At 50.8% G+C, this 12,832-nt stretch overlaps 1 protein-coding gene across 4 annotated transcripts in view; it reads right to left on the bottom strand.

The window, feature by feature from the left end:
* Nucleotides 1-7: 7 nt before the first annotated feature.
* The window catches only part of SYN3 (synapsin III), a 453,214-nt gene continuing 440,389 nt past the window's right edge, over nt 8-12,832 (bottom strand). For all 4 annotated transcript variants that reach the window (XM_077914724.1, XM_077914725.1, XM_077914727.1 and 1 more), the window contains 2 exons: nt 9,126-9,414; nt 8-5,903 (listed from right to left, as the gene is read on the bottom strand). In XM_077914724.1, the coding sequence (XP_077770850.1) occupies nt 5,771-5,903; nt 9,126-9,414 (422 nt within the window). In that variant the 3' untranslated portion in view covers nt 8-5,770. The remainder of the gene's footprint in view (nt 5,904-9,125; nt 9,415-12,832) is intronic.

Genomic DNA, 12,832 nt, shown 5'->3' with positions numbered 1-12,832 from the left:
ATATAAGTCACGTGGCAGTCTTGATTTTTATTACAGAAAGAGAATAAATACTCAGAACAGCTTCACAACATTACTTGGAGATTTCAGAATGATCAGAAAACCTATTCAATGTCATCAGATAGTTGAAGTGGATTTTTAAAAAATTATGTTTTAGTTGCACCCTTTCTTTAAACAAAATCATTTGCAGAAGCCTGACTTACAAAATGAATAAAAACCAAGCTAGTTCGGTTGAACTGGACTTGGGGTGGGTGCTGTGGACACCCACCTGCTCCGTCACCTCCTCTCTCTGCAGGTCTTTCTCGGGTTCAGTAGTGAAACCTCTGGGCTCTGTAGCAGCATTTTTTTTTTTTTTTTGACAAACATTGGGTTCTAGGGACTCTTTCTGGCTCCTCCTGGAGTGGAATTTTTTTTCCTTGTGTTTGGAACACTTGGTGCCTAACTTGTAATCTAAGTAGGTGACATCTTTTAACATCAGTTTTACTGCTTTAAGTGCTGGTCAGGCACTTGTTTTTCAAAGATAGTCTCCTATTATTTGAAGAACATTTTACTTTTAAGATTTAAAATACACAAAATTCAGGTTTTATTCATTTTAGAAGAGAAAGGCCAAACACACATGTCTTCTCATACAACTATAGAAACATGCTATTGTGACAAATTAAAATCCAAATCACAACACAGGAATAGAACACTATTAGTATTTGCAGACAATATTTAGGAATATTGTCAATGTTTTCCTGCTTTTTAAAAAACCTGTTTTGCATATAAGGAAATGGCTTGGAATGTTCTATGCTGCAAGAATATTTTGAGTCCTACATGTGAAAATATTTTTTTGCTACACATATAGTCCTTATTCCCATCACAGTGAAGAAAATTCAGTCAATAATAGGGTTTTCTAGAGGCCATGCCACTTTTAAGTAGCTTAATGTATATAGGCGAAGGATTGGGGCTTTGACATTTCTTTCTGTGGTATTTTATAGTATCTGAGTTATTTATCTGAGCTTTTTAAAAAAGCGTCCACTAGATGCTGTGTGGCTTTAACTGGGTCTGGGCTGAAGAACTACCAGAAGCTTTGGTGGGTCTACCCTGCTCTGTCTCTGGCTGTCCGGGGTGTCAGGCTGCACTGGGGGTTGGGGGGTGGTGTGGAGTGCAAGGACGGAGTGATGACCAGAAGCACCGAATACTAGAAGACAAGTTTGTAAAATGCAGTCATTTTGGATGGTCCTTGAGAGGTCCGCGGATGGTGCTTGTGTCCCACGGATGCAGGTGCTGCTCCTCTCTGACACTCCCCTCAGGCCTCCCGGCAATAGGACCGATCTAGCTGAGGATGCTGGCGCTGGGCCGAGGCCTGAGGTTGCAGGCCTCGAACAGTGGCTTATTCTAATTCTAAATTCTTAAACCAGCCTCCAAGCTTTTCCTCTTGAGCGGCTAAATTTGTAGTTAGAAGCTTGTCAAATCCTACATTCTTTTCATCAGGCTGAAACTGGAGCTTTATGTATTGCTGGTGTGTAATGAGAGTGAGCTCACGGCTTGGCAGCAGCACGGTCGCTGTGTGACTTCTGACATCACTGGTAACACTGGAATGGAGGCGAGACGGTTTAGAGCGCTCGGGAGGTGGGCCGGGAAGACGCGGTTCTTCACCGGCTCGGAGCCTTCACGACTTTACCGCCCCGTGTTTCCCCCGCTGATCTCCCGGACGGGCGCTTGCCCTTTCTCCCCCCTTCCCTCTGAGTGGAGATGCGCTTGGCCGTGGCTGCGCTCAAACCACGGGAGGGGCCCTTTCCTTCCCACGTAAGGTTCGGTGACTGCCTCCGTAAGAACGGTGGACTGCTGTGCTCGCGCTCGCGTGGCCCTCCAGTTCTGAGACCGCTGTTGGGCCTCACGTCTCCCTAATTCTTCGGACGGAGCTGGACTCCGCTCCCTCGGCTCCCTGGGCTCCCTCGGCTCCGGCGGCGCCAAGACTGGCGTGTCTCCTTTCGGGGGCAGTGGCTGCCCGGGCCTCGCCCGCTCCTGCCCCTGACTCCGCGGAGGAGCCGCAGAGAGCGGGTTCTCCCCCCGGGAGGCTCTGGAAATGGGACTCGCAGGTGGGAGGACCCACCGGAACACACGATGGAGGGCAAAGGGGAATGGAAAGGATTCACACGCGTGCCTTGTGGAAGGAACGTTTCGTTTCTGATTGGTGTCGCCTTAAAAGCAGTGCCCCTGCCTTCAGAAATCACTTCCTGGCCGTGCTCTCCTCTCGGCCGGCCGCCCGGAGAGCCGCGGTCCCACCTACTGGGGCCGCCTATTTGTCTCTGCAAACACGAGGGAGCCTCTGTGCCCGTGCTGCGTTGTGCCTGGCTGACGGACTGATGCGACTTGCTTGTTGCCCAGACTTCTAATCGTCTCCAACCAAACCCCAAATGCTGCCTTCTCTTAGAGTCCAAATATTAGACCGAATCTCTGAATTTTATCAGGGGCCGTGTGGGAGTCGGGACAGCTTTTGACGCCGGTCAATCCAGTGAGTCCCGGCCCAGCACGCTCTCCAGGCACATCCAGAAACGTGTGGGACAAGCAAAGTGCACATGGGTCCTGACCTGCTCCTCCACCTGGCTTGGTCCCTGCCGCACCTGCCAGCTCACCTGACCGGCCTAACCTGGGACTCGGCCCTGTCCTTTCAGCAGCGCTAAGCGCATGAAGCAGAACGAGCCCTGACCCATTAGGTGAAGTGGAATAGAGCCCGAGCCATCCGCTCCCGGCGCCGGGACAGCAGGCTCCGGGGGCCACGGTGACCATGCGGCTCTGCGCTGTGGTGCGTGGTCTGCGTGGGGCTCCACGGCCCTGCTCTCTGCTCTGCGAGCCTCATCTGACCGACACTGAAGTTGGCACCTGGTCCCTTTGGCTCCCGCCCTGGTGGCCCCGGGCTGTGTGATCCCTGATCCGGCTCGCTCCTATTCCTTCCCAGGCTCCCTGGGGAATCTGAGCCCTCTCTCTGAGGCTAGAAAACTGCCACAGATTTTCTTCAGCTTCCTAATACGTCAGTGCGACTCTTCCTCACACTGAGATTCCTTTAAAGACCGCCCTTTTCTCCAATCTGAACACTTCATGTACATTTGACTAGTCTCCTAGTTTCCTAAAGCATGTCCTAAATGCCGGGGTGCCAAGCAGTGTGCCCGGTGCCTGGCTCATGAGGCTCCTTCAGCTGCAAATGCCGGAGAACCTCCGGAGGGGGCTCCTGGGTCTTGCCACGGTATGTGCGACCTTGTGGGTGAGGCCCGTCCTCCCTGCCTCCTCAGAGGCACTGAACATTCGGAGGGAGAACAGTAATGATGAAGAGAACACAGAGGTGATGGAAGAGGGAGGACATGCCGACTGAGTGTCCCTGGAAAGTTGACTTCACAACCTAGATAACACGGTGCCATCCTACCACGGTGACAGGAGGGAGACCAGACCAAGAGTCTCCCCTGTGCTGGTGGCAGTGTCCCTGCGACTATGTCCTTAAACCCCCATTCACTGTGCTCCACGTTCACACAAACCAAATGGATCCTGCTGCTGTTTCAGCCTCCGCAGGTCAGCCTGGAGGGAAAGTGCTAGTCTGGCTTTGGGTTGAAGTTGTGACATAAAGCGAAACACAACAAACATCCTTTCAGAATCTCCCCAGAGTGACTCCCATCCTCACTTCGTTTTGCCCTTTCCCACTCAAAACTGTCACAGCGATTGAAGGTGGAATGTGTGGAAGGAATGGGAGCTAGCCGACGCCAGAGGGGATCTGTGCCCTCCCGAGGCCATCCATCGTTGGTCTCTACCCCCATACACACACCAGTGGGAAAATGTGCTCCCATGGGCCAGTTACAGTGTCACATCATGGATCACGGGTACATGGTCATAAAATCCGGATGCCCGGCCTGATAGAAGTGTGTGCTATTGTAGCTGGAGTATCTGGGAGAGAGCGCATGAATATTGAGATGTTTTTAGGGACAAGGGACAGATTACAGGAAGGGGAAAATTCAAGCCATGCAGTCACTGTTTACGGAGCTGCAGGGTTTGCTCACCAGAGGACTGGGTCCCTGGCCTCTCCACCAGCTTGGCTCAGGGCTGCTGCTCTAACCTCAGCATAAATGCCAAATACTTGGGGAGACAGACAATCGTAAGGTCTGGGCCTTATGATGAGAAATCCTGACTCCCTGGGTCTGAAATGAAGCTAGCTGTGCCCACACTTTGAGAAACTGTGCAGCCCATGACCACCCTGCGCTGTGTCTTGAGCTGCATCTTATCACTAAGCGTGAATCAAGTGAGACTGACTTTTTCTGACCCTACCCTCCAGCGTGGAAGAGGGATGATTGCCTTGGGTGGTCTCTGTGTTCTTGATTCCCCAGGACATGCAGGCTGCCTGGTGTTGCCCTGTCCTACCAGCTTCCTCTCACTCCTCTATTAGAATGTAGCTCCAGGCCAAGGACATGTTTCTCGTGAGCATCCTCTCCTCTGTCAACAGGGAGGGGAGGACATGTCTTAAGTAGGAAAGTCGGCTGTACGGGGAGAGCAAGCGGCTATGTTCTAACGTCCTGGACTCTTGGTGAGACCAGGAGGCTGGTTCTGGCACCTACCATGTTTCTAGCACCGGGTGCATGGTGATTCGGGGCAACCCTGCCCCTCATCTGATGTAGGGAAAGGGCCTTGGAAAGGGAGTCACTGAACTTGTTTAGCAAATAAGTTTGGGTTAACCAGGTGAAAGCTCATTCCTTTACTGCAGGAAGCCCGAGAGACATGTAATGTGTACCTACCAGTCTCAAAACAGGAAATAGAAACAGTGTTTCCTAAACATGTGGGACTAGGGGACCCTCTTCTGAGTGACCTACCCGTGCCTTGCTGTCAACGGTCGGAAATGGCGGCCTAGGAGTTCTCAGCCTGTGCCACTGATCTGCTGACTCTGGTTCCTCCTTTGTCCCTGAGGAGGAGACAGCCTTCCTGACGGGAATGCGGAGAGTTCTTGGGGTGTGTAACACGGGACGGGCGGAGGAGCCCTGACGGACTCCTTCCTCGGGAAGTTGAGGGCATCGTCCTGCGCTGGGAACAAGTGATGCTTCATAAAAGAGCCCGAGGTTGGCTCTTGGTGGTCAAGTCTGGCCGTGGGCGGCCCTTCAAGACTTCCCCTCTTTTTTGCCGTGTTCTGAAAGCCCCCGCTGGTCACATGGCATCTGATCTCTTCCCACGGTTCTCAAGAGCCCACTGGTGGCCACAGGTGATGGGCGTTGGCCTGTGGTCTGAGGGGCGAACTGGAGCCTGGATGGAACTAGCACAGGTAGGTGGTAGGTTCCCCTGGCTGGGCTTTTGTCCTTCTGTTTGCAAAACACTGTCAAAAGATTATTGCCTCCCATGTTGCTGAGGTCCCACTACAGCGCCTGCATCTGGAGGGGTGAGGCCAGGCCTGGACAGGCTGTCCCCCAAAGGCAAGCAAAACACTAACAAGAAATGTGAAAAGTAGCCACACACGCACATTTCACTTGGTTATCTGAGGCAGGGGAGCAAGCATCTGGGTGGGAGGGCGATGTGTTGCCATTAGGGCCGGATGTGAGGAACCCAGGGGCCCTCAAAGGCCCACCATGGTTGGATGACGCTGCAACGTCATGGTAAAGGGAGGTGGGAACACGCAGAGATCCTCAGTCCCTGGGTCAGAGGCATTAGAGAGTATTTTCGCAGGCCCTCCATTCTGTTCCCCTCAGGAACCAAGGCTGAGAAGGACCATGAGGCAGAAGGAGAGCGCGCCCGAACTCTCTGCCACCCCAGCCCGGGCAGGTTAGTCAGAGAACAGGCTGGCAAAGGACTTCCTCAGGTTGCGGATGGTCTCGGCCTTGGCCTCATCTTCACTTGCGGTCCCACGCTGGGAGGCGTCGGATGTGCTGAGGCTGTTAGTCAGGGACTGGGATTTGCTGAAACAGAAAGGCAAGGGGGGTTGGGGGGGGTGACAAGGCCTGGGAAAGGGCTGAGGGGCCTTCCTGGGAACGGCAGGGTGAGCCCAGGGAGAAGCCAGGCGTCCCGACGCTCACACACAGTCTTTAACATGTGCAAGGGGGTTATTGGTACCCTCCAGGTTCAGGTGCAGAAATGGGCTCATGCCAAGTAACAGGGGTGCCCAGGGATGACGTGCTTCCCAGCCACCCAGGCTGCTCAGGCGCAGGCGTTACTGGAGGCCACTCCACCGCTTGCCCGCCTCCCCGCACTGACTTGTATGGCCAGTTGTGAAGGGCTGGACCCCATCCGGGGTCCTCCTCCACCTCCTGGCTCAGGCCTGAGAATCAGGAGGTGCCACCTGCCCCTCTGGCTTCGGCAAGGGCCTCCTTCCCCTCATCGGGACAAGCGAGGGCAGGTCTAGCCCACCGGCCGGCCATTTCAGGATCCTCAGGGTGCCCGCCTGGTGCCAGGGGACAGGGCTGTGGAGATGAATAGAACTGGGGCCTTGCTCTCAGGAGACTCACACTCCAGTGGAGGTGACAGACCCAGGAAGAGATGCTGTAAAAGCCACACACAGTCCTGCCGTCACCATAAAGGAACCAAGCTCCGCTCCCAGGTGGGGACTGTCTCGTTCCCCTTGCTAATTCTGCACAGGCCTCACCCAGGCCTCGGTGCACACTGGTATGTGATAAATACCTGCTGACTTGAACTGAACCACGTACAACTTTAAAGCAACAAACCTGGAGGTTTCAGCGTCACTGGGTTACTACAGGGTCAGTACTTACCGTCCACGGCACTCTGGTATGTGATAAGTACCTGCTGACTTGAACTGAACCACGTACGACTTTAAAGCAACAAACCTGGAGGTTTCAGCATCACTGGGTTACTACAGGGTCAGTACTTACCGTCCACGGCACTCTGGTATGTGATAAGTACCTGCTGACTTGAACTGAACCACGTACGACTTTAAAGCAACAAACCTGGGGGTTTCAGCGTCATTGGGTTACTACAGGGTCAGTACTTACTGTCCACGATTCCAAAGCCCTCGCCTGTCCTGTGATTGGCTGGGCTGCACCTCTTCACATGTGAGAGGCTGCCTCAGATACTCAGATCTAAGCACTAACTGGGCAGGACCTCACTCTCATCCTCACAGTAACCCTATGGGGTAAGTACTACTGTCCCCATTTTGCATGTGAGGAAGGAGAAGCACAGGCAGGTTGAGTCATGTTTCTGAGGCCACGCAGCTTTAAGCGGGAGAGCTGAGATTTGAAATCAGCTCATCTGACTCTGGAGTCTGCGGTCAACTATGCCGCCACATTGCCTGGAGGCCCACGTGCTAATATCTATATCTATTCAAAATGCATTTCTCCTTTGATCCAACAACACACTTGCTGGCATCTCTGCAGCTGAGCCTGTACATCTGAGAAACAGTGCGTGTGCAAGGTTATTCACTGCAGCCTTCTCTGAAAGAGCAAACCAAATTTCCATTTGTGGTGGAGGAGTTAGATTACAGTACAACTAACTACACGGCGGCGTATGATACAGCTGTGGAAAGGAAAAAAATTTCAGTGAATTGATGGAAGAGCTTTAGGATTTATTGTTAAATGTAAAAAGCAGGAGAAGAGGGTGGATAGTAAGTAACCACTTACTTTTAACCATTTGTAAAAAGTGTGTGTGGGGGGGAAGGAACCAATACATATTTTTGTATTTGTGCGAGGAGATGTTGGGGAACACCCAGGGACCTAACCGCAGTGGTCACCTCTGGGGAGCAGGGGCCACGAGAGCACCAGTCAGGAACAAAGTGGGAGGAAGGGTTTTCACTGGATAGCTTTGATATGGTTAATATCGTCTAGATCTTTGGGCCATGTGAATGTATCACCCGTCCGAACACATGGTTAGCCCGATCCGTGGACTGGATGCCCTGTGTTCAATCCTAGCTCTTCCGCTCACCAACAGTGGGAACTTTGGACATTTCCTCCTCATTTGTAAAATGTGGATAATAAGAGTTACTAACTCCTAAGCTTGTGAGAATTAAAAAAAAAAAAAAAAACCCGACTACGTGAAGTGCTTGGCACGTGGTAAGTGGACAAGGGATGCTGGGAGTAAGACTCTGCTTATCAACATTAGTGCTTGGCAGGGAAGGAAGGGAGGGGCTTTCCCAGGAAAACACATCTGGGACCTCTGGGAGCTCGAACCGAGTGATAGGCTTGAGTGGAAAGGGGATGAGCATGTGTGTCGTGATGGGTCGTCCACAAACGTGGCATGACAGGAACAGTCCCTCCCGTCCCTGGGGTCTAGCCTTTTGAACATGGCTTTGCAGGTCCTCCTGCCACAAGTCTTCAACCATGGAAGTTGCTTTGACTAAAAGCATGAGGTGGGATGAAGTGACATTGTGTGGCTTCAAAGCTGGGCCTCAAGAGGCCTTAAAGCTTCCACTTTTGTTCTTTGGGAACAGAATTCTACCCTCTGAGGTAGCGGGGCCCACCCTGCTGGAGCCTGTGGCCCATGGAGAGAGGGGCCCAGCAGACAGCAGATGTGTGTGTAAGGCCCTCTTGGACCATCCAGCCCCAGTGAAGATGCCAGATGACTGCTGCCATATGAATGATCCCAGGAGAGTAGGGTTGCTAGATTTCATAACTAAGAATAGAGGATACCCACTTAAATCTGAATTTCCGATAGAAAAACAAAATACTTTTGGTTTAGCATAAGAATACTTTTTTTAGTATAAGTATATCCCATGCAATGTTTGAGAATATACTTATACTCAAAATTATTCATCACTTCTCTGAAATGCAAATCTAACTGGACATCCTGTATTTTATCTGGCATCTCTACAGGAGGGACTGGCACAAGAATCTCCCAGTTGAGTCAAACTCAGAATAAATGGGTGAACCAAAAACTTACGAACAAAGAAAATGGCTGTTTTCGTAAGCTACTAAGCTACAGGGAGGTTTGTTACGCAGAAAGAGATAGCTGGTGCATGTGTATCTGGAGGATCATGGGGGGAGCTATGCTCTCCTCGGACCTCCTGGGCCCTGGCGGCCACACCCAAGTCCATCCTTGAGGCCTCCTATCCACTTAAAATGTGGGTGAGGCCTCAGTGGGTCCTCCTTCGTCCTCTGAGTCCTTGCCTTGAGTCTACCAGGCTCTGCCCACACCCCATCTCCACCGTCTACCCTGCCCAACCCCAGAGCACTTACTTGAGATGAGGTTGTGGAGGTGCTGGCTTCTTGGACTCTTCCCCCTGTTGGGAGGCACTGCGGCCTTGAACGGGGGGCCGGGGCTGGGAGGTGAGGAGAGCGCCTGGTTTGGAGGCCTGGTTTGCAGAACTGCCACTGGATGCCCGGGACAGCTGTGGAGAGCCGGGTGATCGCTGCTGCGGAGACCCAGATGGGGGGCTCAGGGGCTGCTGGCCTTGCGGGGAGAGCCTCTGCTGAGATGGGCTTCCAGATCGCGCAGGCTGCGGGGATGGAGTTTGGCGAGGGCCCCCTACAGGGCGAAAAATTATTATGTTCAAGTTTTTCTTAAGATTAACACGGCGGTGCACAAACATATCACGGATGTTCATTACAGTGGTGTTTGTAGCAGTGAAAAGCTGAAAACAGTATAAACGCGCCATCGAGGAAGTGGTCAGCAACACTAAGATCTGTCATAGGATGGAATACGCTGTGGCCACCATCGATGACGGCACAGTAAGTGACGTATAGGACCACTGACAGCACGTGCTGAATGTGCACCGGGAACAGAAAAGGCAGCTTACAAAGGAGCACGTACAGCTTTATTCCATTTTAGCACCTACGTATATAGTCATATAAAAAATAAAGACTGGGAAGTTGTCTACCCAAACCAGTGAGTCTCTAACTTTAATGTGCGCACGAATCACTGGGGATCTTGTCAAAATACAGGTTCTGATCCAGTAGGTCCGGGACAGTGTTGTGGATCAAATTGTGTCCCCTCCACCTCTCACCCCTCCATTCTTATTTTGAAGTCCTCACCCACAAGGTGACTGCATTTGGAGACTGGGCCCTAAAGGAACTAATTATTGTTAAATGATGTCATAGGTAGGGCTCTCATCTAATAGGACGGGCGCCCTTAGAAGAAGAGAGAGACCCCAGGGGCCGCACAGAGGAAGGACCACGTGAGGACCCAGTGAGAAGGTTCTGTCTGCAAGCCATGGAGAGAACTTCCAGCCCTATTGGCACCTTGACCTTGGACTGCCATGACTGAGAGAGGATAAACGTCTTTTGTAGAAGCCACCTCATCTATGGTATTTGCTATGGAGCCCGAGCACATGGCTACTGGCAGGCTCTGGGTTCTGCATCTCCAACAAGCTCCCCGGGGATGTCTCCACTCTCTGCACTTTGAGAAGTGAGCCACAGCTTGATGGTGACCAAAGTGGTGGGGTTAATTCTCTTCCTTTTGCTCATTGATGTTTTCCACATTGAAGATGTATGACTTTTGGGGATCCCTGGGTGGCTCAGCAGTTTAGTGCTTGCCTTCGGTCCAGGGCGTGATCCTGGAGACCCGGGATCGAGTCCCACATCGGACTCCCTGCATGGAGCCTGCTTCTCCCTCTGCCTGTGTGTCTCTGCCTCTCTCTCTCTCAGTCTGTTGCCTCTCATGAATAAATAAATAAAATATTTTTTAAAAAGATGTAGGACTTGAAACAATGGATTATTCCTTACTTTTTGATAGCTCTTTGAACTTTTCTAAGAACTTTCAAAGGCAGTATGTCATTCGATCTAGAGAGAGGCTGGCAGGGAAGATGCCATCCTTCTTGTCACAGAGAGGTGGACACTCAGCCTCCTCAAGGTCTCTCAACTACAAGCGGCAGCCACAGGAAGCTCACAAGGGCCGTGGCTTCTCCCTCCCCCTGCCCGGAGTGTGTAGCATCATGAGCTTGGGGACAGTTTAGCTGCCCCGGGAATGACCTTGAGTGTGACTTCCGCTCACCTGCCCTCCACAGGTCTAACTGAGCACACACTACGTCATCCCTAGCCTAGGGCTGGGCAGCCTGGCAGTAGCACTGTGGTTAGGCATCATCCCCATAAATGTCCCCAATTTTGCAAAGAAGCTGAGTCCCAGACATACTGTGACTTGCTCAAGCTGTCACTTCTAATAAGGGGAAGAGCCAAAATTCAAACCTAGATCTCTTTGACTCAAAAGCTCTGTTTCATTTTCTCGTTCTTCCTTAAAAAAAAAAAAAAAAAAAAAAATCCCAAACCCAAATAACTATGCCATGCAGGGCTGCCCCGAAGCCTCACATCTTTGTTCAAATGAAGGAAAGCTGCTCTCCTGTAGGGGTGGCAGCTCTGAGCCCGGTGCAGGAGGAGCTGGGCCTAGACTTCAGCTGACCTTTGCTCTCAGACGTCATCCCAGCCAGCACATGTGCCGAGGGCACAACCTGCATGTCTGGTGGCCCTGACACCATACCGGCACCAGGAGCCCCAGGTCTTGACTCCAGTCTTGCATTACCTTGCTATGTGACCATGAGTAAGTCACTTTTCTCTGTGTTTCTGGGCCCTTGTTTGTAAAATGAAGTCCTCAGACCAGCCACTCAACATTCCTTCCAAAGCGAACGTTCCTGAGAGCCGGTGCAGCACTTTCTACGCTGGACTGGGTGGCGGCACCGATTCAGCAACTGGTTGTACGTGGCCTTGATCTGCTGTGTGTGGCTTTCCTCGCTGTCTGTCCCGGTGGCTTGGAGGGCCCGGGGTTCTCAAACCCAAACACCGATAGGACCCCCAGGGACATATGTAAATGAAGCTGGCAAGTGTCCGAAAAATCATTTGGCTTTAAATTTTTTTCCTTGAGATAAAAACATAGTTGAGACAACTCTTTCTCTAAAGAGGTGCAAGTAAAGAAAATGTCTGCTGGGGACAGTTTCTGGAGAGGAACGCAGGCGTCTGGCTTCCAGAGCTTCTGCTCTGTCGCGAGAACCTGCAACCAAGATATTTGTGCAAGAGCTCCTGACTTCTAAATGCTGGCCTACTCTTCTGTGTTTTTAACCCACTTCCAGTCAAAGCAAACCTCTGTTTTCTACTTTTATCTCAAGTCTTCCCGTCCCCCCACCCCTATCCTGGGGCCAATTACATCTTGGAAAATCTGGATCCTCATTCATTCAGTTAGTAACTATTTGTCGAGTCCCTCTTAGACACCCGGGCTTCCTCAAGGGACACTCATTTCTTTCAGCATCTTGGCAAAGCAAACAATTCAGTATTTTTAATTTCAGCACATACAAAAACCCATTAGCTTATATATAGAAAGTATTTGCCTAAGCACAGGATCGGTGCTAAAAAATTATGAGGTTTGTTAAAAGAAAACTTCACTTTTCACGGTGAGTTCAAACAAACAAGTTAACAATGTGATCCTGTTATTTCGGGAACTCAATGAAAGCGTTGTTCTTTAATTAGCTTTGTTATTTTTAATCTGAATGTTAATTCAATGAGCGTTTGCTTTAATTATCTTAATTGATTTTAAATCGATTGTTTTTCAACTCACTAAAAGTGTGTTTAGCCTTACGTCCTGTAAAATAATATCTCTTTATCAAGCATGTCTGTACTCTGGTCCGGAGAGGAAACCAGAATACAGTAGCTCTCTGTTTTAAAAGTGCTCTGTTCAAATGTGTTTTAAAAAATAAGTCCTGGGGCAGAGCGGGAAAGGAGACGGCAGGGCAGAGGCACAGCCAGGAGCCTGGCAGGGGGATGAATAAATCATTTTTGAACATTTATAATGATAGAATTACCGCCAGGCGGGAGCAGGGCACTGGGGCTGCTTTATAAGGATTGTTAATGGTAACAATCATTAAGAACAACATGTGTGTTTTAATTGTTAGTAAGACACACGTTATTGATAATAAGTTTCTAACAGTAAAAGTTATATAGATAGTTATTCCTAGTAAACTATT

Source organism: Canis aureus, chromosome 11 (genome assembly GCF_053574225.1).
Source record: "Canis aureus isolate CA01 chromosome 11, VMU_Caureus_v.1.0, whole genome shotgun sequence".
Taxonomy (NCBI): Eukaryota; Metazoa; Chordata; class Mammalia; order Carnivora; family Canidae; genus Canis; species Canis aureus.
Note: the sequence above shows the minus strand (reverse complement) of the source record. Positions and strands in the feature narration are given on the sequence as shown.